Source organism: Staurois parvus, unplaced genomic scaffold (assembly GCF_062004578.1).
Source record: "Staurois parvus isolate SC_StPar_1 unplaced genomic scaffold, SC_StPar_1.0 ptg000813l, whole genome shotgun sequence".
Classification (NCBI taxonomy): domain Eukaryota; kingdom Metazoa; phylum Chordata; class Amphibia; order Anura; family Ranidae; genus Staurois; species Staurois parvus.
In genome coordinates, this window is record NW_028318609.1 from 5,205,389 (window position 1) to 5,232,222 (window position 26,834).

Consider the following 26,834-nt stretch of genomic DNA (forward strand, 5'->3'; position numbering starts at 1 on the left):
TGTTGTTCATACCTGTACTACAGCCCAGAAACAATAGTGCGCATTTTGTTTTTTTTAACCTAAAACCCACGGACATGAACACCAATTTAAAAAAAATAAATAGAAAAAAAAAATCCTGACCTTTGACACGGACCTTGACCCAAACACTAACCCTGGCACTGAACTAGATCAAACCTTGATCTAGGTATTTTTTCTTTATTTTATTTTTTAATATTTATCTTTTTTTTTTTTTTAAACAGTTTTTTTTCTCTATGCAAGGAGAGAGAGATACAATGTATCTCTCTCCTCCATTCAGAAAGAACGGGACCTGGGGCCCTCAGTGATACTCCAGTCTTTGTGCTGGGAGTGCGCTGTGCGGCACGCTCCCAGCAAAAAAAAAAAAAACAACACCAGGTACGCAAATATGCAGCTCCACGGAAAAAAGCCCAGTTCTGTGAGGCTGCATATTTGTGTGACGTTGGCACTTAGGGGTTAATTTTAATTTTGTACTGCCTCCCTCTCCCGCTTACATTTTTGTGCTGCATAACAGTGCCTTTCCTATTTCTCATTTAGGCGAGAATGAGGTTTGCACCCCCACCCAGGGCGCATTCCCAGATTTGCTGCATTTTCTTCAGGTCCTGGAAAAAAAAAATTTATTATCATGCAGCACACCAGTCTAGGTTCACACCTAAGCGTTTTCCGTTGCATTTTGCAGAAACGCACTACAGTCCATTTACCATGATTTCCTATGGATACGTTCACATCTGGGCGTTTTCTCCCGGTGCTTTTTTTGGAAGGGGTCAGGGACTTTAAGCGCAAAATGTTGCGTTTTGCGTTGTATAGACTTCAATGGAGACGCTGCAGAAAAGCATGTATTGCGTTTGATGCGTTTTAATCTGCCCAGCAACAAGTTGGGGGGGGGGAAGCGCATCAAAAACGTGGCAAAAACGCATGTGCAAAAAAGCACTGCAGAAACGGATCAAGCGCAAACTGCATAGGTGTGAACCTAGCCTCAGAGGAGGAGCCTATATTGGTTTATTTTTTCAGACTAAGAACATTTTCAGCAAGTACAGGAAATGCCTGTTGAATCTGCAAGAAAGGCAGTGTTGCTTTCTGTGAGCTGAAAAGAAAACACAAAGAATCTCATCTTGCTTGTGGATATTGCTCGTCCCATTAACCATTAGCCGCCCGGCCAATGGCCGTTTGGCGGCTTCAAATGTGTCCCTGCATTCCGGGTGCACGCCATTTGGCGTGCTCCCACACATGCGCCGTTTGCGCTAATGCAGAGCGGCGCAGCAGTGCGATCTGTCACCGGCCGTGCACCTCGGACACGGCCGATGACAGATCCGAGTACCGGCTCCCGTTGCTGGTACCATGTGACCTGCTGTGACCAATCACAGCAGGTCACATGACAGTTGTATACAATGGATGGCTTCATTCATGATGCCATCCATTGTATACTAGTGCCTAGCTGTGAATGGTCACAGCTAATCACATGCACATGTCATGTGATTAGCTGTGACCAAATCACAGCTAAGCACAAAAAAAAAAAAAAAAAAAAGCTGAATGAATCGATTTTATTCAGGTAAATGCTTGCTTATAGTAAAGTAATTCTTTGCTATAAGCAAATTGTGTTAAAAAAAAAAAAAAAATACTGATCACTTATCCAAAGTAGTACAATGTTACTATGGTAACATTGTACTACTTTGGTCATAGTAAAATATGAAAAAAAATCTTAAAAAATTTTTTAAAAAAATGTAATTAAAAAAAAAAAATATATATAATAATAATAATAATATATATATATATATATATATATATATTTTTTTTTTTATTTTTTTTTTCATACTGTCACCAGTCAGTGTCCCTGTTCACCGCCATGCCAATTATATGATGACGCTGTACTGCACTGGTGACAGTATTTAAAAAAAAAAAATAGTGAAAATAATTTTTTTAATTTTTTAATTTTACGAAAAATTATGACAAAAAAATACAACTTCAAAAAACTCGCCATGCCTCTTATGAAGTACGTCGGACTGTCTACTCTGCAAAAAGGGGTCATTTGGGGATATCTGTACTATTCTGACATTCTTGGACCTCAAGAAATTAGATTGGCCGTCAGTACTTCAGGATTGATCAATATTCAGATCTATACCATAGTTTGTGAACTCTATAACTTTCCTACAAACTAAAAAATACATCCTAATTTGGGTTATTTTCACCAAAGACATGTAGTAGAATACATCTCGGCCTAAATTTATGAAGAACAATTATTTATTTGTAAACTTTTATAACAGAAACAAAGAAAAATGTGTTTTTTTTTTCAAAATTTTTGGTCTTTTTTTGTTAGCAAAAAATAAAAACCCCAGCGGTGATTAAATACCACCAAAAGAAAGCTCTAGTTGTGTGAAGAAAATTATAAAATTTTAGTTTGTGTACAATGTTGTATGACCGCGCAATTGTCATTCAAAGTGTGAGAGCGCTGAAACCTGAAAAATGGCCTGGGCAGGAAGGTGTAAAATTGCACAGTATTGAAACGGTTAATCCACCATGTAATGGAAATGAAAAAGTCCAGCCTGCATGATCACTGTATCTCCCTCCATAGATAAGTGGAGAAAAAAAAAAGCATAGACACAAAGGGACAGGAACGGTGTTATTTGCAGGATTACCAGTGAAAAATAAAAAGGGGAAAAAAAAAAAGACTGAAAAAAGAAAGCTAATGCAACTATCACATCTAAAGACTGGTAAGCTGCAATCCAATCAATTTCTGCATTTAGATTCCCTTTACACTAGTAAGCAGACCAATTTCAGACACATTGATCACCCATGTTTATAGATATCTCTAGAGCCACTATGTTTTACTGTTGGATGTATTGTTGCCTGCAATATTGAGGCGGCTGCTTATGTTCTATTGATTCTTTTATGTTAGGGAGTCACACATATACTATGGTGCAGAATTTTTAAGTTTAAATTTTTTTTTATATAGATATCTGTTTTTTACCGTCTACCTTTTCACATGTACAACAGACTGCCAAGTGTCCACTCACCTTCACTTCAGGGTGATCTGGAGCTACGCCAAAACGGACCAAGCCAAAAGGGACCGGCAGTTTCTCATATATATCCACCACTGTTTGTGAGTGGTGCTGAAAGAGAAAACAACGCTGCAAATGTAATCAGTGATAACAAGACATACTACTACAAAGACAACAAAGCATTTCCAGTCTGGAGGGTATGCAGAGGGGAGGAAAGAACAAGTACAATACAGTCAAATCCAACATATATGTAGTAGGGTATTCCAACACTTTATATGCATCTGCCTTCCTGCAAATGCTTCTGGAGCTATACTACCAGCACTAATTAGATACTGCCCAACATATCTCAGATGTGACAAAGCAAGGTACAGTCATGCCCTTTCCAACAAAGCTCCTTTTATCTTTCCGATGCTGCGGGCACTAAAGTCTTCTCAAGCACATGACAAGCCAACTTAGTATCAGGGAGAAATAAAAACACGGACAACAAGAGGAGTTCTTAACTTGGTACCTCCTAAAATAGAACCAATTCCACTTTAACACTGTGATACTCAGAATCTAATGCCCAGCAATTCAGCCTGCCACCAAAACTCTTCACTAACCATTAAAGGGTATGTAAACCCCAACAATGAACTTCTCTTACTTGCGCCCTTTCGGTCTAGTTTAGGCTCCATTCACACTTGGGTGTTGCAAGTCAATTTCAGATGTGAAACTGAAACCGCTCGATCGCGTGTTAAGGTGTCATTCATTTAAAATGGCACCCGAAAACGCAGCATTTTTGCCACGGTTGCGGAGCATTTTTCTAAGCGAAAAAAAGGAAAAACGTGCCACGATCGTGGCAAAAACATTGAGTTTTCAGGTGCCATTGAAATGAACAGCAACTGAACAAGAGATTGCGTGTTTTCACATTTTCACAGCGTGTTTTCAGATTGCGGGCAGAATCGTGGCGATTCTGCTTGTAATTTGAAATGCCCTAGTGTGAATGGAGCCTAACATACCATTAGAAGTGTAGGTTTTCATCCTCCTACTTTCCTTCTGTGTTCATAGAGTGTGGTTGCACTCTATTTGGTTGGGATCCAGAGTTCTTGGGGCGAGGGATTTTCATACAGGCTTGGAGTGGTGAAATATTACTACAGGAATTAGGAGATGAGTAAATTTTTGGCATATGAACATATATTGTTTTGTATAGTTTCCCACGTTTTATCCATTTAAACACTGTACAAGTATTGCAGAGATATACAGCATATGTCTCTTTCCCCACTTCACGCTCAATTACTATCACCTATGAATCACAAATTTTATTAAACCTCACTGATGTAGTGCCTACAACTATCTAACCCTGGTTCACATATCCGCGTTCCTGCGGTCCGCGTTTTGCGCAGGCATGAGAGCCCATTCATGTGAATGGACTCCCATGCCCCGGAACATGCAGGGAAGAAGTCCCTGCACGTCTTCTGAAAACACAGCCTGCACAGGAACCTTTGTTCCCAGTGTGGTTGCGATTTCCAGTGCCGGCGGCGTGCCATTAGAATTAATGACACCCGCCCACGGGTCCACATTCTTCTGTGCAGGTGGAGCAGCTGCATGGATTTTTGTGTGGATCCACAGTGGCACCACCCGCACATATGTGAACCTAGCCTGAAACAGTAATGTGCCAAAAGCACAATGAAAGAGAAACATAATTCACCCATATACAAAAGTAACAATGTGTGAAAAAACTCTTCAGAAGTAACAATTTTAGCCTTCATCCACTATAGTGTACAAACTTTAAAAAGGGCCAGTTCACACCAGAACACAGTGCAGGAAAGGCACATTCTGTGACAGATTCCTGCACCATCATCGAAATACACTACCATTTTTGCGATTTGCTGTGCGTGTCGATGCATTGTTAGCAACACCCCAATTGTATATCTGAAATGCAGTGCATTTGCAGGCACCAGATCGCATGGTAACACAGTAGCTCATAAGCATCCATTTCATTTTTGTGCTCAGTTGCTTCTCTTTTTTTTCACATGCCCGGAATGCACACAATTATCTGCGAATTTCTAACACGCAATAAAGTGAACATAGCCTTACACTGGCAAAAAGGACACAAGGATCTACTGCTCCCGTTACCAAACCATGCCCCTGGAAAGAGATCGAGGTGGGCAGCAGGACACTCTGCAGGTTATTATACAGAATGTTGCATGCGCTACTTTTTGTGCATGCCGATGTGCTTTGTGACACATTTAAATGAATGGGCCGTCAAAATGGACAGCAGGGAAACGCACAGGAATCACACAGGAAAATGTGTTTCCGTGTTATTCTTCTGTTACCCAGCTCATAAAGCATCCATTTCATTGTTGTGTTCAGTTGCTTCTTTCTCTTTCGAATCCCAACCACGGCACCACCTGCCTGGAGCTGCATGCTCTCCCTGCGTGGGTTTCCTCCGGGTAGTCCGGTTTCCTCCCACACTCCAAAGACATGCTGATAGGTTAATTGGTTCCTGTCTAAAGTGGCCCTAGTATGGATATGTATGCCTCTATACACCAGATAAGCAAAAAAATATTCATACATAGTGTAAATCCATGTAATGTTATAAATAAAACCACACTTACATAGCGTACATGGCCATCAACGTTCTGTATAATAACATGCATTGTGCTCCGTCAGCATTCTACTGCCCGCCTTGATCTCTCCTGAGTTGTCTGCTTTGCACCGAGGATCGGTTCACTCTCTAAAGCTAGGCTCACACCTGTGTGGCTGCGCTACCCTGTCCCTTTTTTAAAATTTGGCCATATGGAACTGCATGGTGCTGGCGGTTTTGCGGATGAGTGGGGAGAACCATTAATTATTGTCAACCCTGTGCATCTGCTAATGATCAGTGTCATTTTTTTTCACATGCCCAGAATGCACATAATTGTCTGCAAATTCCCAACATGCAATAAAGTGAACCTAGTGTTACACTGGCAAAGGACACAAGGAACTACTGTTCCTATTACCAAACCATGTCCCTGGAAAGGGATCAAGGCGGGCAGCAGGACGCGCTGCAGTTTATTATACAGAATGTTGATGAGCATATGGCTTTATTATCAATAAAGCTTTTACATGGATTTTTTTGTTCTTCTGATTCATGGAGACCAGGTAATATTGGAATCAATGAATGGGACTTCTAAGAAGGCTATAAGGTTGGCAACAGGGGCGGACTGACCATTTGGAAACTCCGGCACTGCCCGAGGGCCCAGGGTCAGTAGGGGGCCCTATGAGATGCCCCTGGTACCTTTTTCATAGGCTTTTTTGAGTTTGGGCAAGGACACAGGGGCCCCATGAGTTGTCAGTCCGCCCCTGGTTGGCAATGTGCTCTTCTTCTGAAAATGCTAATTGCCTGGCAGACTAACTTCTTCTAAAAGGCATCACTAACCTGGATGCAGATCAGGAGTTCAGACTTCCTTTGCTGCATTCTTGCTCCAAGTCAGAGACTCAAAGTACCAAAGTTAGAGGATTAGCTTGTCAGTGTTCTGGAGAAGGTAAACAATTGTAGGTACTGCATTTCTGGAAGTCTACTGTAACTAATTAAAAAAAGCATTAGGTGTACAATGTAAGCCCACAAAAATGTAATCTTAATCTTGGAAGATGCCCAGGGCTCCCTTCAGCTGTTCTTATGTGAATGAAGACAAACACAAGTAGCATGCTTCATTCATATACTCTTTGGCTAAAAGTGTGCAGACATGTGACCATCACATTTATCTATGAGCTTGTTGGTAATACTATTTAAAATAAAAAATGGGCATTGAAATTGAGTCTTTTCCCCCATGCCCTCTTTTGGGACAGAAGAATTTTGAGGCTTTCTATGGGAATGTGTGCCCATTCAAAAAGAGCATCTGTGAGGTCATGCAACCTAATATTCACCAGACCCCAGTGAATTTTGGCTACACTGTGCCCCCTCCCAGTACCTACATCTACTATTTATGCTTTGACAGGAGACTTGCACATACCCATCACAGGAGACTTGCACATGCCCATCACATGAGACACCTTAATTCACCTGGCCCTGGGTTTCAGTTTTGTACCCTATACCATGATGTGTGCTCCTACATTGCAGTGCTTATGTAAAATCCCTTTATTAAAAAATTTTTAAAACAGAAATGTATACCCGGTTCATTTTTACCTTTAACAGGTGTTGAGCGGTGTAAAATCCAGCAGGACCACTGCCAACAATGCAGATCTGTAAAGGGTGTGCTGCTGAGGTCAGTGTTCTCCACAGACCTTGATGTAGGAATATAGAAAATATACATCACTTATAGCACTGGGAAACTAAAAAGAAATCTGAGACTTTTAGCACATTACAGTAAATGTAAACCCAATACTAAAATCTCATATAAGCAATGGCAATAAAACCTAAACATGTTTTACCTTAATTCATTCCTTGCAATGTGTAGGTATTGGTTTTGGGCCCTCCCCTCCAACTTTTTTACTTACCTGAGCCCACATTAAATTCAGCGCTGTTCATGTCTGCAGCTCTTCGCTCTCCTCACTTCCGTGTCTCACTGACTTTGCTGTGGTAATAGAAGCCACTGGCTCCCGCTGCTGTCAATCAAAGCCAGTGATGAGGGAGCGCTGTCCCCCTGTGTCAATGGACACAGCAGCTGGGCTCAGGAGCGAGCATGCACAAGTGCCCCCATGGGAAGTGGCTTCCTGTGGAGGCAATGGACAAAGAAGGAGCCAGGAACGTCAGCGGGGGGACCAGAGGAGAATTGGGGCCGCTCTGTTCAATTACAGCGTACAGGTAAGTATAGCATGTTTGTTATTTAAAAAGAAAAAAAGCCACACTTTTTTTATGTTAACGTCATTTTAAAAGTCATTTTTTAAAATACCTTACTGCATCTTTAGGCACTTCCTGTTATATGGTTTTCATAATTGCTATCCTGTGTTGTCACCCTATCACATACGCTTCCAGTGGAGACTATAGGTGAATGTCGTGATGCTCTTTACACAAGCATAGTCTACCATTGTCACCATCAGGCAGCCCTGCTCATGAGCAATGACATGTTGCCTCTGAGAATCTGAGAAGTTTGTGCATATCAACAGGAAGTGCCTGCAAAGAGACTGTAGGGGGATCAGCAGCACTGAGCTGCAAGGATGAAAAAAAGTGAAAACTGTGGGGTTGGTTTACGAAGAGAGTTGGGAATCTCCATTCAAAGTGCAGAAGGGATGTGATGTCGGTGCCAATAATGAATATTTTCACGAGTAGACGTGAAAATGCTCCCAATACCCAAAACCGATAATACAAAATGTATGGACACAAATTGCACCGCAAAGAATAGCAAGCGATTTGAACATGAATGCTATTTCTGTCCAAATTATATGCGGGTTCTCCCATTGCTCCTATGTGAACCCAGGCTTTTCATAGCCCGAGTTCACACAGAAGCGGTGCGAGAAACCTCCCTGCACCATTCCCATGCTGAGCAGAGAGTGGGAGAGAAGGGCATGTGGAGATGTATACACTGGTGTTGGCCATCGGAGGATGGAGGCAAACGCTCCGGATTCTCAGCTGTAGGGGAAGAGAGAAAGCCACTGGGATTTGAAGTCCCTGCATCTTTCTCTCTGGTCCTTGCAGGAATGGCAGTACAGGCTAAATGGCATTTGATTGGTCAGTACCACCACACTGCTGACCAATCAGAAGCCATCTAGCCTGTACTGTCATTCCTGCACTGACAGGAGAGAAAGCTATGGGATTTCAGATGGCTTGCTCTTCTCTCCTACAGCAGAGAATATGGAGCATTGCCGTGGCTTTCTCTCCTTTCCTATAGCTGAGAATCCAGAGCATTTGTCTCTATCCTCCAATGGCCGACACCAAGGTATACATCCCTGGGTTCACACAGAAGCAGTGGGGAAACTACATGCAACTTGGACAGGAACAGCATTCCTGTTCAAATCGCACGCTATTCTTTTCGGTGCAATTTGGGTCCATGCATTTTGTATTGACGTAAATCGCACCGCAAAGTATCAATACTCGGTATCGGCAAGTACTTGGCCGAAAGAGTTGGTACTCATACACGCCGATCAAAAAAGGTATTGGTGCATTCCTAAATGGCAGTCATGAATAAACTGGAATTTACTTTTCATGAATGGATACATAAAATGAATCTACTATAAATTTACAGAATGGAAATTTTCTAAATCAATCAGCCTCAACATTTTCTAAAAGATTAAAAAGGCAAATGTTTATGTTATACAATGCTTTAGAAAACTAAATCATCCAGTTAGTTTACATCTACTATAGGTCTGGTATTAAAATATTGGTAAAGTTGCAAAGAACTGATTTTTTTTTTTTTTTTTTTTTTTTAAGAATAGGTCGCTAATTATCACATTCTTCATTTAACTGCAGAAAAACAATCCTCCATGAGGTCTCCTGCACGCAGAATACCAGAGCAGAGAATTAAAAAAACCTAAAAGTCTCAACAAAGTAAAGAAAAAAAAATATGTACAGTATCTTCCAGAAGTGAGTACACCCCTCACATTTTTGTAAATATTTTATTCTATCTTTTCATGTGACAACACTGCAGAAATGACACTTTGCTACAATGTAAAGCAGTGAGTGTACAGCTTGTATAACAGTGTAAATTTGCTGTGCCCTCAAAATAACTCAACACACAGCCATTAATGTCTAAACCGCTGGCAACAAAAGTGAGTCCACCCCTAAGTGGAAATGTCCAAATTGGGCCCAAAGTGTCAATATTTTGTGTGGCCACCATTATTTTCCAGCACTGCCTTAACCCTCTTGGGTACGGAGTTCACCAGAGCTTCACAGGTTGCCACTGGAGTCCTCTTCCACTCCTCCATGACGACATCACAGAGCTGGTGGATGTTAGAGACCTTGTTCTCCTCCACCTTCTGTTTGAGGATGCCCCACAGATGCTCAATAGGGTTTAGGTCTGGAGACATGCTTGGCCAGTCCATCACCTCTAGCAAGGCAGTGGTCATCTTGGAGGTGTGTTTGGGGTTATGTTGGAATACTGCCCTGCGGTCCAGTTTCCGCAGGGAGGAAATCATGCTCTGCTTCAGTATGTCACAGTACATGTTGGCATTCATGGTTTCCTCAATGAACTGTAGCTCCCCAGTGCCGGCAGCACTCATGTAGCCCCAGACCATGACACTCCCACCACCATGCTTGACTGTAGGCAAGATACACTTGTCTTTGTACTCCTCACCTGGTTGCCGCCGCACACGCTTGACACCATCTGAACCAAATCAGTTTATCTTGGTCTCATCAGACCAGAGGACATGGTTCCAGTAATCCATGTCTTTAATCTAATCAAAGAATAAATGGTGAACACAAGGCAAAAAAAAGGAAAAAATAAAACAGCTAGCACAACATGGCAAACCCTCTGTCTCCACCAAAACAAAAACACTATAATATCAATGTACAGCGCTAATAAAAATGTGTGTTATAATCAATGGAAATAAATAAGTCCTCTAAGTCAGGGCTTAAAATTTGAAGTCCTGAGCTACTAGCCAGGCCTTAGAGTTACTCCCCACCAACAAACACACACAAACAGAGACACCTGTACACACACACAAACATGTACACACAGAGACACGTACACACACACACACGTACAGACACATGTACATACACACAGATACATGTACAATTGTACATACAGACACACAAACACCCCCCCATAAAAACTCCTTGCTTTGCTTTCATTGTGCTCAGCTATTGAGCAGTCTGACGGCTCCCAGTGCCAATGACAGATCCAGCCTGAGCTCCGAGCCTGCTCAGCAAGACGGCCCTGGGGACACACTCACCCCTACCATAATTTCCACTCGCTATTGGCGAGCGGAAATTTCAAGCCCTGCTCTAAATATAAATAATCCCAAAAATAGTGATGTGATCAAATCAACAAAATGTAGTGACTTCTACACTGCACCTCCACCATAATGCACTCACCAGAAGTAAGTAGCAAGCAAGCGCAGAGCGGAATGACACTAAGGGGTGCTCCTGCTTGTTCCTCCTGCTGGTGACCCGGTTGAAGGTGGGATCTCTCTAGAAGCCAGTGATACGCCAAATGATCAATCAAAAGTAGGAGTAGCCAGGTCTCCATCTGCAGCCCACGGTGAACCAAGGAAAGGGATTCCTCCTAGAGGGCAAGCTGATAGACCGAGCCCGGAGACAGTATCATATAGTGTAGTATGTTTTATTAAAAAGATAGCAACCACGTGGAGCATAAAATCATCAATGAATAAAAAGCACTTACAAAGATGGTCGCCAGACCATCACATGGACACGGCGGCGTGACATCAGCACATTGGCTCCTCACTGATGCGTTTCGTGCACACGCACGTTCTCAAAGGGGATCCACCTAGTGCCGACGCCATAACAGTGTATGCCTTATATAGGCCTGAGGATGTGACCAAACCAACGCCATTTTCTGATGCAACTCCTCAAAATAAACTAAAATAAAAGACAGAACCCATAAATGCACTCAAGTCCCTAAAACACAGGTGATGTGCATAATGGGAACAAATGCAACATGAAGTAGAACAATAATAATTATAACACCTTTTTATTAGTGCTGCACATTGATATAATGTTCTTAGTCTGCTTGTCTTCAGAAAAATGTTTGCGGGCTTTCTTGTGCATCATCTTTAGAAGAGGCTTCCTTCTGGGACGACAGCCATGCAGACTAATTTGATACAGTGTGCGGTGTATGGTCTAAGCACTGACAGGCTGACCCCCCCACCCCTTCAACCTCTGCAGCAATGCTGGCAGCACTCATACCTTTATTTCCTTAAGACAACCTCTGTATATGACACTGAGCACTTGCACTCAACTTCTTTGGTCAACCATGGAGAGGCCTGTTCTGAGTGGATCCTGTCCTGTTAAACCGCTGTATGCTCTTGGCCACTGTGCTGCAGCTCAGTTTCAGGGCCTTGGCAATCTTTTTATAGCCTAGGCCATCTTTATGTAGAGCAACAATTCTTTTTTTTCAGATCCTCAGAGAGGTCTTTGCCATGAGGTGCCATGTTGAACTTCCAGTGACCAGTATGAGAGAGTGAGAGCGATAACACCAAATTTAACACACCTGCTCCCCATTCACACCTGAGACCTTGTAATACTAACGAGTCACATGACACCGGGGAGGGAAAATGGCTAATTGGGCCCAATTTGGACATTCTCACTTAGGGGTGTACTCACTTTTTTTGCCAGCGGTTTAGACCAGTGGTCGGCAAGCCGCGGCTCGCGAGCCACATGCGGCTCTTTACCCAGTCTAATGCGGCTCTTCTGTGTGCCGGGCGCCTGCTCCCCTCCCTCCTCTCGGTCGGCCGCTCCCCTGCCTCCTCTCGGTTGGCAGCCCCAAAAGTCCGCGCGGACCTTTTAATCCGGCCTGCGCATGTGGCTGTCAGGATGTGTGTAGGCGGGGCAGCGTGCCGAACGTGAGGGGAGGGGAGCTAGGCTCCTCTCACAGTCCGCCCTGAAGACCCGAACGGCGCGGGAAGACAGCGAGAGGAACGCAAAAGGTAAGTGAATTGACACGGGGGACTTGGCTTACTAGAAGGGGGGGGGGGGGGGGAATAGTACTGTGGGGGATGAAATACTATATGAGGGATGAAATACTATATGGGGGGATGAAATACTATATGAGGGATGAAATACTATATGAGGGATGAATTACTATATGAGGGATGAATTACTATATGAGGGATGAAATACTATATGGGGGGATGAAATACTATATGGGGGGATGAAATACTATATGGGGGGATGAAATACTATATGAGGGATGAATTACTATATGAGGGATGAAATACTATATGGGGGGATGAAATACTATATGAGGGATGAAATACTATATGGGGGATGAATTACTATATGAGGGATGAATTACTTTATGAGGGATGAAATACTATATGGGGGGATGAAATACTATATGAGGGATGAAATACTATATGAGGGATGAAATACTATATGGGGGGATGAAATACTATATGAGGGATGAATTACTATATGAGGGATGAAATACTATATGGGGGGATGAAATACTATATGAGGGATGAAATACTATATGGGGGGATGAAATACTATATGAGGGATGAAATACTATATGGGGGGATGAAATACTATATGAGGGATGAAATACTATATGAGGGATGAATTACTATATGGGGGATGAAATACTATATGAGGGATGAATTACTATATGAGGGATGAAATACTATATGGGGGATGAAATACTATACGGGGGATGAAATACTATACGAGGGATGAAATACTATACGGGGGATGAATTGCTATGGGGGATGAATTACTATATGGGGGATGAATTACTATGGGGGATGAATTACTATATGGGGGATGAATTACTATGGGGGATGAATTACTATGGGGGATGAATTACTATGGGGGATGAATTACACTATGGGGGATGAATTACACTATGGGGGATGAATTACACTACGGGGGATGAATTACTATATGGGGGATGAATTACTATGGGGGATGAATTACTATATGGGAGATGTATTTTCAGTTTTAAAAATGTGGCTCTCAAAATAAATTTCAATCATGGTTTTGGCGAGATTTGGCTCAGTTGAAAAAAAAGGTTGCCCACCACTGGTTTAGACAATAATGAAGATGAGACAGGAAGGCGCTTCTAAATGCAGCATATCCAAGTTCAACTTAAAAACACTTACAGTGTGGCAGGATAAAACAGGCTCTTAGTAATCCGTCATTTGAGGGGCTCTATCCACTAAGCAAGGAGCCGCTATACCAGCCAGCAGCTGCAGGGGGAGCTTAAGATAGGATGTTAAAGATGGCCACCGCTCTTCCGGGACCGCTGGAGCGCACGCCGTCCAGGGAGTTAAGATCACTCTTGAAGAAGGAGCTCTGCGTATGCTCCAAAACGCGACACCGCTCCATGCTCTCGTCACTTCCGGTCCGTGGCTCCCTGGATGGAGTGCATTCCAGCGTGTGCTCCAGCGGTCCCGGAAGAGCGGCGGCCATCTTTAACATCTTATCTCAAGCATTTATTAAAGTTGAACTTGGATATACTGCACTTAGAAGCGCCTTTCTGTCTCATCTTCCTCCACATAGAGTTTGCTTCAACTCCCAGAAGTGCTGCTCAGTACCGGTGTTCCAATTCACCATCCACCACTGGCTGCTATTCTTCCACAGCATCTCTCACCGATGCGCCCTGCTACATAAATTTACACTGTTATACAAACTGTACACTCACTACTTTACATTGTAGCAAAGTGTCATTTCTTCACTGTTGTCACATGAAAAGATATAATATATTTACAAAAATGTGGAGGGGTGTACTCACTTCTGTGAGATACTGTATATGGAGGAGTCGCCAGTATGGAGAATTTCTAACAAAAAAAAAAAAAAAGCGAATAAAAATCTGGCTTAGACTCAAAACCCCATCTCCTAATAAAACCACAAAAACACACTGGATGCCTTTTCATGGACACATTCATTTTATAAAAAGGTCCAAAAAAAATAAAAAAAACTAAAGTTCATCCAGTTCACCCATTTAAAAAAAAAAAAACAAAAAAAAAAAAAAAAAAAAAAAAACAACAACAACATGATCCAATTTGCTCCTGCTGGGAAAAAAAATTGCTTCCTGATCCCGAGAGGCAATCAGATATTCCCTGGATCAACTTTACCTATAAATGTTAGTATCCAGTTATATTCTGTGTATCTAAGAAAGAATCCAGGCCTTTTTTAAAGCAAGCCACTGAGCTGGCCAGAACCAACTCTTGGGGGAGTCTATTCCACATTTTCACAGATCTCACTGTGAAGAAACCTTTCCGTGTTTGGAGATAAAATTTCTTTTCCTCCAGACGTAAAGTGTCCCCTTGTCCTCTGTGATGACCTCAGGGTGAATAACTCTACACCGAGTTCACTATATGAACCACTGATGTATTTATACATGTTGCTCATATCCCCCCTTAATCTCCTCTTCTCAAGAGAGAATAAATTTAGTTCCTCTAATCTTTCCTCATAGCTGAGCTCCTCCACTCCTCTTATCAGTTTGGTTGCCCTTCTCTTCACTGTCTCCAGTTCCCCAATGTGCTTTAACCACCTTCTGTCCAGCCATTGTATATAAACAGCCGGACGGTGGCAATGAAGGGTCGGGTGGCTGTTTATAAAACGGCCTCCCCGCCCCTGCTTGTGCGCGCTCCCTGTCCCTCCGGATACAGTGGACCACCGATCGCTGTACGGGACCTCTGTGCGAGGTCCCGATCATGTGATCACTGATTGGCCAATCAGTGATCACATGCAGCGTAGTAAGCAAGATGTCACTTCTGACATCATTGCTTACTACGCGTGAAATCTGTGAATGATCACAGAGGTCACATGCTACAAGGCTATTCACAATAGCCTTGTACCATGTGACAAGCCGTGACCAATCACAGCTCACACATTAGTTCTCAATGGCTGCAAGATTGCAGTCAGAGAGAAGGAGGAATGATTGCTTTTACACCCATAAAGGCTGTAAAAGCAATCAGTGTAAATAAAAAAAATCATCACCCCCCCACAAGTAGTACGGTGTCACCATGGTGACACTGTACTGCTAGGGTGACAGTATGTAAAAATAATAATATAAGAAAAACAGAAAAAAAAAAAAGTTTAAAAATTGTAAATTTTTGGTTTTAAACTAATTTGGGTTTTTTTTTTTTCACTACAAAGATAACGGAATACATTTTGGCCAAGATTTATGATAAAATATTATTTATTTGCAAAATGTTATAAGAAAAACATTTTTTCAGAATTTTTGGACTTTCATTTACATTGCAAAAAAATTAAAATCCCAGTGGTGAATAAATATCACCAAAATAAAGCTTTATCAGTCTAAAAAAAATGCTAAAAAAATTCATATGGGTACAGTGTTGCATGACCACGCAACTGTCATTCAAATTGTGATAGCACGGAAAGCTGAAAATTGGCCTGGACAAGAAGAGGGTAAAAGTGTCTGGACTTGAAGTGGTTAAACAAGAGTAACCTATTTTACTTTCCTATCTAAAACATTTTAATATGAACATGGGTAAAGCACAGGTTTAGTAAAGTATGCCTGCCATGAGACCAATATGGAGGCTACAATTGCTCACCTACTTCTGAAAATGCTATCTGCTGTGTTTGACTTTAATATTTCAGGACAGAAAGTGAAGGGTAAAACGTGACAGGAGTTCTAACCATCCCCTCTAGCCAAGACTAAGGTCTGATGCACACCAAAAAAAGTTAAAAACTGCTTTAGAAACACTGGACAAAAATGCTAATGTTTTAGCGTTCTTTGCCGGCGTTTAGCAATGTTTAGCCTAGTGTGTAAGCAACGTTTAGTAGCTGCAGCATTAAGGATCAGGGCAACTGTTAAGGAGAGGGCCAGGAAAAAAACATTGCTGGCAAGAACAAAAAAAAAAAAAAAAAAAAAAAAGTGAAAAAACAGCCCCACACCAAAATAAAAAAAAATAAAATATAAAAAAACGGCATGCCCCTCCCAATATATACCAGACCCTTATCCAAGCAAATGTGGGGGGAGGGGGGTGGGCCCATGTTGATGAGGACAAGGGCCTCTTCCCCACAACCCTGGCTGGTGGTTGTGGGGCTCTGAGGGCAGGGGGCTTATCGGAATCTGGAAGCCCCCTTTATCCCCCCCCCCATGTGAATGAGTATGGCCTACGCATTCACCAAAAGGTGTAAAAAGCAAATAAAAAAAAAAACAACAAATTCTTGATAAGTCTTTTATTGAAAAAATAAATAAATTTAGATCCATCGTCAATCACGCCACCACTGCCGACTCGAAAAAACAAACAACCTCCGGTCCCGACGAAGGCTCCCGCCGCCTGACACCTCTTAAATAACTACGACCTATCCAGTTCCCCTTCTGTGTACTAACTCCAGTTCCCCAATGTTCTTTTTGTGAATTGGTGCCCAAAACTGAACTGCATATTCCAGATGAGGTCTTACTAATGATTTGTACAGGGGTAAAAGGATATCTCTCTCTCTGGAGTCTATACCTCTTTTAATACAAGAGAGGATTTTGCTCACTTTAGAAACTGCAGTTTGGCATTGCATGTCATTATTAAGCTTGTGATCTACCAGATCCTTCTCCACCATTGATTCCCCCAGCTGTACTCCCCCTAGTATGTATGATGCATGCATATTCTTAGCCCCCAAGTGCATAACCTTACATTTATCAACATTAAACCTCATTTGCCACATAGTTGCCCAATTAAACAGTGCATTGAGGTTGGCTTGCAAATTGGAGACATCCTGTAAGGACATTATTCCATTGCACAGCTTGGTGTCATCTGCAAAGACTGAAATGGGATTTTTAATCCCAGACCTTATATCATTTATAAATATATTAAAAAGTAAGGGTCCCAACACTGAACCTTGGGGTACACCACTGACAACCCTAGACCATTCAGAGTATGAATCATTAACCACTACTCTTTAAATACAATCTTTTAGCCAGTTTTCCATTCATTTACATATGGATTTTTCCAAGCCTGTAGACTTTACCTTACACATTAGCCGTGTGTGGAGAACTGTGCAAAACACTTTTGCAAAAATCCAAGTATACCACATCCACCACCCCACTGTCCAAGGTTTTGCTCACCTCCTCATAAAAAGATCAAATTTGTTTGACAACTTCTGTCTTTTATGAATCCATGCAGTCTGTTTAAAATGTTTTTTTCCAGAAAGAACTCATCTATGTAGTCTTTTATTAAACTCTCCAGTATCTTCCAAACTATAGATGTTAAGCTAACAGGTCTATAATTACTTGGTAAAGAATTTGATCCCTTATTAAATATTGGCACCACATTGGCCTTATGCCAATCCAGTGGTACTATGGCAGTCATTAAAAAGTCCCTAAAAATGAGAAACAATGGCTTTGAAATGACAGAGCTCAATTCTTTAAGGACCCGTGGGTGTATGCCATCCGGTCCAGGTGCTTTATTCACCTTTATTCTGTGTAAATATTTCTGGATCATATCAATTGTGAGCCAATGTGGATCATCTGGAGCTGTGTCAATACTATGCCCATTATGGACAAGAGCACCCCCATGCTCCTTTCTATACACAGAGCTGAAGAGGGTATTTAATAAATTTGTCACCCACTCTAGATTATTTTGTAAAGGGCCTACATACTCAGACTTTTACTATTAACAGATTTGAAGAATTCTTTGGGGTTGGTCCTGCTATCTTTTGCAATCTGTCGTTCGTTTTCAATTTTTGCGGCCTTTATTTCCTTTTTGCATATTCTGTTATAGTCTGGCTAGCAGATCTAGCACATGAAATCCATGTCTAATACAGTCCATACATGGGTCGAATTCCTAACAAATTTTCTTTAGAAAATAGGAAATTTTGTGTGCTGTGTAATCCGATGGCGTCACCACTGATTTCGAAAATCCAAGAACCAAGCCTTTTATTTCACCTCATTTTGCTACAGAAAATAATTTTTGTGGACAAGAATTTGTGTTCTTTCTAGGTCACAGCTCATGCTCGTTTCTTTTTTGATTACATTTCTCGCACAATTCTCCCATCACTGATTAGAAATTGGTTTGTTTTTCAAAAAATTTCCAACATTCTTAATCACTCAAATTCAATGGCAGCTCTAAAATCAGCCATTGCTGTGGCCTACTAATGGTGCAAAATTCAAACGAAAAATTCTTAGAAAAGATTTTCGAAAGAAAATTATTTTGGAATCAAACCTGTGTGTGGCCAGGTTAAGGCCACAGTCACATCTACGTGTTTAGTGAATATGTGCATGTTGTGTGTTTGCACTTTTGTGCTACAAGCACAGGGCAATTCATTTCATGGCTGCTCGCTGTGTTTGGAGAGCCATTAATAATGAATGGCACCACAACACACATTTTTTGTAAACGTATGCAAAAAGGTGTGATTTTGCACAAAATGCTCAGATATGAATGGGGCCTAAAGTAGTCACTTGTAAATGTATACAATTCTTCTACTGACTTTCCACACACAGAATCTACAGATACATACAGCCACAGACACTCTGTATTTTTTGATATGCTGCTAAGGCCTCGTTTACATCTGTTATGCCGTTTGAACAGTGATTTGTGTTCAAATTGCTCTTCAAAAGAGCAATAGATATGCGGTGAGCTGGTGTTGTACTGTCTCCTTACCGCCTGTTTTAACCACCTAAATACCGGACAACTGTACCACAATAATGCACAGTTGCAGTGTGGCCCCATTCACCTGAATGGGTTGAGCTCAGCGAGCAGTACAGCCCGACAAGTGCAACACGGGGGCACAATTCTTGTTGCAACCACAATGGCATGTGGACACCCCCTGCCGCTGTCTCTACACCAACAGAGGGAGCAATTGAGGGATGGCAAAAATGCAGCTGAACTGCAACTGATTTACTCCCCCCCCAATCGCAAGTGTAAATAAGCCCTAAGTGTGGTGCACATATTTGTTTGTAGACTCAGATGTGTGTGGCCCCATCGATTCCTATAGTGCTGTGTATAAATGCAAACAAAACTATACACATCCAAATGTGGCATTTTAGACTGCTATGTGAATGAGCCCCAACTTGTCAAAATTGCCATGTGTACTGAACCTTTACCCCTTTCTGCTGAGCAAATTCACATACAGTATGTGGCCCCATTCAAGTGGGTCTTCAGATGTGTGTACCTATGTTTGTGCCAAGCACGTGCAGGACAGAATGCTCCCAGCACAGAAACCAAGCTGTCTCTGACAGCTCCAGATCTCAGACTAATGAATGGGTGATGGAAGGACCAATTGAACATGCACTATGATCAGTCAATGTAAAGCCCACCTGTGTTCTTTCTCCTGTTGATGATACACTGTATCTTTCTCCTTAGTAGAGGAGGAGATTGTCAACAATAACAAAAAAAGCTGTGTAACATGAATATACTACATAGAAGAAAGACAAAATAGCCGGATCAGGGTGATTTAGGTAGGATAAAGAAAAGCAAAATGTGCACTATTGTTTCTGGACCCAACTATGGGTACAAACCAAAAAATATCTAAACACCTATTTTCAGCCCATTCTTGCCACATGAACTGGCTCCTCTGTGTCACCGAATAGTGGCTGCAGGGGAGAGGAGGGAGAATGAAATTGGCTGGGACATGACAGCCTATGGTCTCCCATGTCATGGATCCCAGAATTCCCAACTGCTGTTGGCGGCCCCAGATCACATAACTGGGCCATCCTGAAAATATGTAGGTATACACATTTTATTTATACAGGTTACTTAGTATATGTAGCAGGAGGGGGGGGAGGGTATTTTCAAACATACTTTGTGTTAGCTGGAGTTCCACTTTAGGATTGGTTCACCTGCACCCAAAAAACTGTTTATGCAGGTTAAGGGGGGTCTGTAAATAAAACCAAACTGTGCAGCTCTGAGTAAAGTTGAATAATGGCCTTGCTATAGTTTTAGCCCACTTACATAGCTCTTGAAGACTGACTGGAAAGCTCTCAGGATGTTTCTCCATTACAGGAGTGAGCTGTCAAATGCCCCTGTATCAGGGGAGAGAAAGAGCATGTGAGGGAGCTTGAAGCAGAGAAACAGCTCACTGATGTTGGGGGTGAACAGAAAGGCTGGCCATAGATTATACAATTTCCTTATACAATTTTCCTTTAGATTTACCAAAATAATAAAATTATAAAAAAAAGGTAAAATCTAAACATTTTCAATTTGTATGCAATCAGGCAGGCCCTCACACTACATAGTTGAAGGAAATTGAACAAGAAAAGTGTATAATGTATGGCCTGGGAGCATCGCCCTGGGAGTATTCCAGTGAGGCTTCAGGAGGTACATCAGGAGTCACAATTGCTACTTGGCCCTATGCTGCAGTGGGCCCGTGCGGCCCCCCTGTATGCCTGGATAGGATGAGCAGTGGGGGTGGCTGCATAGAGGAACCTTTCGAGGAGTCTCTTCAGGTTCCTCCTGCAGCTGCTGAATACCTGCGGGTGGGAAAGGAGGAGAAGTGGGGAATCAGCAGCTACAGGAGGAACATGAAGAGATCCGTTGCTCTATATGCAGCTGCCCCTGAAACTCCTCCTATCCTGCTTTGTTTATGCTGTTCTCCATGTGTTTTCCAGCTCCCGTGCCCTTTCCTGGCCCCCCTCCTTGCTCTCCAGCCCCCTTGTGCTCTTTCCTGCCCCCTCGTCCCCCGCAGCTGTGCGGGGTTCCCTCCTCCCCTCTTCTGATGGCTGCTGTGGGGGATCTGTCAGATCTGTCAGAATGGAGATCGGAGAAGGAGCTAGTAAATATGTCCTTTACCGGCCCCTTCCTTTTCTGAATGGAGTGTCAGTGGTCCATACCAATCATTGACATTGTCCACTCATAACTGAAATGTAGTAAACTCTGTTTGCGAATGGAGAGGAAGCTCTGTACAGGGCTATTGCTATCCATTTATTCAGTGCAGCTGAGGCTGCAGAAATTGAGATTGAGGGCTCTGTCCTCAATGTCTTTTCCCTGTCTCAAAAGGTACATAAATGGCCTACACCTATAGCAAGGACACCATTCAACGTTAGTCAGACCTGTACAGTTTGTTTTTAACTACAGATATGTCTGTAAGGAAAGGAGAGTCAATAACCAGCAAGGCTGTCAGTACATTGTTCAAACTGACAATCGGGACACTGATCATCAGTGATGCCTATCACTGCTCATCAATGTCTATCAGTGCAGCTCATCAGTGCCTATCAGCGCATCCCCATCAGCGCATCAGTGAAGAAGAAAAATTATTTGCAAAATTTTACAACAGAAACCAAGAAAAAACTCACTTTTTAATTTGCTGTCTTTTTTGTTTGTTTATCAAAAATAAAAAACCCAGTGCTGATTAAATACCACCAAAAGAAAGCTCTGTTTAAAAAAAAATGCTAAAAATTGTGTTTGGGTATACACATGGCCGTGCAACTGTCAAAGTGCAACAGCACTGAAAGCTGAAAATTGGCCTGGGCAAGAAGGGGTGAAAGGGCCCAGTACTGAAGTGGTTAAACACTTCCTGCATGGCAGGATGTATATAGGCATCCTTGTCAGAAAGCGGTTATACCAGGACCATAGCTGCATCCATGATCCTAGTATCATTCAACAGTGCTGGGGATTCCTAGAGAATAAGGAGGAACATCCATCCTCCAATCTTCTCCATAGCGTATGAACCTGGAAGAGTCAAGGTATTTCTCGATTCCAGTTTTGATTTGTTTGTTTACAACTTGTTACCGGCTTTTAAAGCATCTAATTAAACCAGTTTCATCTGCACCTTTGGAGGCCAGAGGAGAGATATGGAGTCTCACAGACCCCAGATCTCTCCATAAGGAGGACCTGTCACAGCCCATGCTATTAGGCTCCGTTCACACATTTGCTTTTTGTCTGTTTTGCAGTGCTTTTCTACATGCATTTTTACCACGTTTTGTTCAGCTTTTTTTTTTGTTAAAGTGGAATTTTTCAGTGGCTGGGCAGAATAAAAGTGCAAATCGTGTCAAAAACACACTACCATGCATATCAGCAGCTTCTCCATTGAACTCTATTGTAGCAAAAGCATTGCTTTTGAAAAAGTCTCTCACCTTTTCCAAAAATGCAGCAGCTAAAAAAAGTATAGATGTGAAAATATTCCATAGGAAAGCATGTTAAATGGACTGTAGTGTGTTTCTGCAAAAAGCACTAAAATATATATAATGTTTGGAGGTTCTAAGTAATTTTCTAGCACAAAAAATTGCTGATTTTTACATGTCGGAGAGAAGCTGTCAGAACCAGCCTGGGTTTGAAGCGGTTCAGATTCTGTTCACAAAGCTCCAGTGCAGAGTCACATGGCAAAATTGTGTTTTCCCTCAGCAAACAAATTTATGCTGTGCTGTGCAGTCATGTGTGGGCGTTATTTATTCTTAACCAGTTCCCTGCCATCCCATGGCTGATGTACTGCAACAGGGCTGCACAAAATCATGTAAAATATACATGATTTCGCATTTCTGGGTAGGGGGCAGGTGTGCGCATGTGCTGCCCTACCCGTGCCGCTACTGGGGATGTGAATCACTGGGTCCTGGCCGGGACTCGGTGATCGTTGGCAGGGCTGAGAGGGGACAGATCTGTGTGTAAACAACACAGATCTCTCTCCTGTCACCAAGGACATGCTGCTTTGTATCTCTCTGCACAACAAAAATACAAAGCAGCATGTCTCCCAAGTAAAACACAACACAATGTAAAGCACACAGCACACAGTTAACCGTTTGAGAGACCCAGATGTTAACCCCTTCCTGCCCAGTGTCATTAGTATACATACCACCATTTGTAGATGCTATAACTTTCACGTAAGCCAATTAACCAATTCAATACCGGGCACCTTTACCCCCTTCCCGCCCAAGCCATTTTTCAGGTTTCAGCGCTCTCACACTTTGAATGACAATTGCGCGGTCATACAACATTGTACCCAAACTAAAATTTTATCATTTTCTTCACACAACTAGAGTATTCTTTTGGTGGTATTTAATCACAGCCAGGGTTTTTATTTTTTGCTAAATTAACAAAAAAATGACCGAAAATTTAGAAAAAAAAAACACGTTTTTCTTTGTTTCTGTTATAAAAGTTTACAAATAAATAATTGTTCTTCATAAATTTAGGCCGAGATGTATTCTGCTACATGTCTTTGGTGAAAATAACCCAAATTAGGATGTATTTTTCAGTTTTTAGGAAAGTTATAGAGTTCACAAACTATGGTATAGATCTGAATATTGATCAATCCTGAAGTACTGACAGCCAATCTAATTTCTTGAGGTCCAAGAATGTCAGAACTGTACAGATATCCCCCAAATGACCCCTTTTTGCAAAGTAGACAGTCCGACGTACTTCATAAGAGGCATGGCGAGTTTTTTGGTGTTGTATTTTTTTGTCATAATTTTTCGGAAAATGAAAAAAAAAAAATGTTTCCACTATTTTCTTTTTACATACTGTCACCAGTGCAGTACAGCGTCATCATATAACTTGCATGGCGGTGATCAGGGACACTAACTGGTGACAGTGTGAAAAAAAAAAATATTTTTTTTTTAACATTTTTTTTCTTTTTTATTAAGATTTTTTTTTCATATTTCACTATGTTCAAAGTAGTACGTTACCATAGTAACATTGTACTACTTTGGAGAAGTGATCAGTTTTTTTTTTTGTTTTTTGGTTGTTTTTTTTTTTACACAATTTGCTTATAGCAAAGAATTTCTTTGCTATAAGCAAGCATTTACCTGAATGACATCGATTCATTCAGGTTTTTTTTTTTTTTTTGTGCTTAGCTGTGATTTGGCCACAGCTAATCACATGACAGGTGCATAAGATTAGCTGTGACCTTTCACAGCTAGACACTAGTATACAATGGATGGCATGAATGAAGCCATCCATTGTATACAACTGTCATGTGACCTGCTGTGATTGGTCACAGCAGGTCACATGGTACCGGCAACTGGGCAGATACTCAGATCTGTCATCGGCCGTGTCCGAGGTACATGGCCGGTGACAGACCGCGCATGTGCGGGAGTACGCCATATGGCGGCCTCCCGGAAAGCTAGTGCATTTTTCCGGACGCCATACGGCTACTGGCCGGGCGTAAAATTGTTAATATACACGTATTGGGATTTGTTTTAGCAAAGACATGTAGCAGAATACATTTAGGCCTAAATTTATGAAGAAATTGTATTTTTTTTAACCGCTAGCCTGCTGCCCTATAGAAGAAATACTGCTACAGGGCAGCAGGGCTGCGCAAAATCACGTATATTATTATAAATACAGAATTTTTATAGCGCCAACAGTTTGCACAGCACTTTACAAAATGAAGGCAGACATTACAGTTACAATACAATTTGGTATATTATTATTATTCAGGCTTTATAGAGCGCCGACAGTTTGTGCAGCACTTTACAAAATGAAGGTAGACATTACAGTTACAATACAATTTGGAACAAGAGGAAACAGAGGGCCCTGCTCGTTTGAGCTTACAATCTAGGAATATATGTAGGTGATTTTGCATTTCTGGGTAGGGGGCACGCACCCTACCCGCGCCGCCATTGGCAGATTCAGCTGTCGATCACCGGGTCCCGGCCGTTAATCCCCCACCGGCAATCGCCGAGAATCACTGACAGGGTGAAGTCTGTATGTAAACAATACAGATCTCTCCTGTCAGCTCCTGCACATTGTTTTGTATTTCTCTGCATAGCACAGCCATACAAAGCAATGTGCTTCCACAGTACAACACACACATAAATAATAAAACAGCACACAATTAACCCTTTGATCGCCCCAGATGTTAACCCCTCCCTGCCAAGTGTCATTAGTACAGTGTCAGCACTTTTTTATTAGCACTGATCACTGTATTAGTGTCATTGGGATGTCAGTGGCAGTTAGCCACCCCCCCAGTGTCAGAATGCCCACCACAGCCCGGCTATAAGTCACTGATCGCCACCATCACTAGTTTAAAAAAAAAAAAATCCCAGTATAGATACCGCCATTTGTAAACGCTATAACCTTCACGTAAACCAATAAATTTACACATATTGGGATTTTTTTTTTTTTTAGCAAAGACATGTCGCAGAATACATTTTGGTCTAAATTTATAACGAAATTTGATTTTTAAAACTTTTTTTACTGGACATATAGCAGTAGTTTTATAGCAAAAAGTCAAAAATATTGTTTTTTCTCAAAACGGTTGGTCACTTTTTGTGCCAAAGAAAAAAAAAACAGACAGGTGATCAAATACCACCGAAAGAAAGCTGTATTTGTGAGAACAAAAAGGACGTAATTTAATCTGGGTGCAGCGTTGCATGACTGCGCAATTGTCAGTTAACAGTAAAGCAGCACCGTAACGCAAAAAGGAAGGGGGGGGGGCAAGTGGCTATGATCAGCATCCTGCACACAGGAGTGTATATGCTTTTTGGGGTGATTTTATAAATCCAACTGATCCATCTATGAATGGGCTGATGTAAAACAGGAGGAACACACAACACAGCACACACACCTCCTGGGTGGAGGAGCCCTGACATGTGTGCGGTGGGCTGAGCCCCACAGACAGGACATGGCCAGGAATTAGCCCACACACACAGGGACACCTCCTCCTGAACATGTGCTGTGCCTGGCTGTCCTGGAATGAAGACAGCGGACCTCCTGTGTCATATATTGAAGCCATAGGACGGACATTACATGTACAGTATACAGAGCTCCCTCACCACGTCTACTACATACAACGCACATCCCCCCTCCAACCAGTCTCACCCGGACATCTTGTGGTTGGCAGGCTGAGAATTCCACCATACACAGCACGCCGACCAATCCCGTACAACCAGCTACAGCGACGAGCCATGGCAAATGACAAACCAGGCTCCAGTCGTCAGTACTAACCCCACCTCCACACGCCGCCCCCGGCCCAATCCCTGCCCTTCTGTAGGCGTGCCCTCCACACACCACACCCCGCCTTCCATGCAGACGTACCCTCCCATAGGACCAGGGATGTTCAATTTCAATACGAGACATCGTCCTATAGGAACGTCCATAGAGATCTGAAGGAGACTACAGAGCGATCTGTGCGTGTGCTGATTGTGTTCTCTGTGTGTGTGTGATCGCACCGACAATCGATTTTTGGGATTCCATGGTGTTGTGCAATGACTATGGATGTATAGTAATCACAATGTTTTTAATAATAATAATCATTAATAATTAAAATGATTTAAGATATATATATAATATATATATATATATACAGTACATATATTTTATATATATATATATATATATATATATAATTTATAGATACATTTATATTTTATAGATATATTTAGATACATGTATATACTATTTATAGATAGATAT

At 41.9% G+C, this 26,834-nt stretch overlaps 1 protein-coding gene across 1 annotated transcript in view; it reads right to left on the reverse strand.

Moving 5' to 3' along the window:
- Positions 1-26,351, reverse strand: part of FDXR (ferredoxin reductase) — a 77,939-nt gene extending 51,588 nt beyond the window's left edge. Inside the window, exons 1-3 of the mRNA XM_089654920.1 lie at positions 26,241-26,351; positions 7,156-7,253; positions 3,027-3,122 (exon numbers count right to left, since the gene is read on the reverse strand). Of these exons, the coding sequence (XP_089511046.1) occupies positions 3,027-3,122; positions 7,156-7,253; positions 26,241-26,328 (282 nt within the window). The 5' untranslated portion in view covers positions 26,329-26,351. The remainder of the gene's footprint in view (positions 1-3,026; positions 3,123-7,155; positions 7,254-26,240) is intronic.
- Positions 26,352-26,834: the final 483 nt, after the last annotated feature.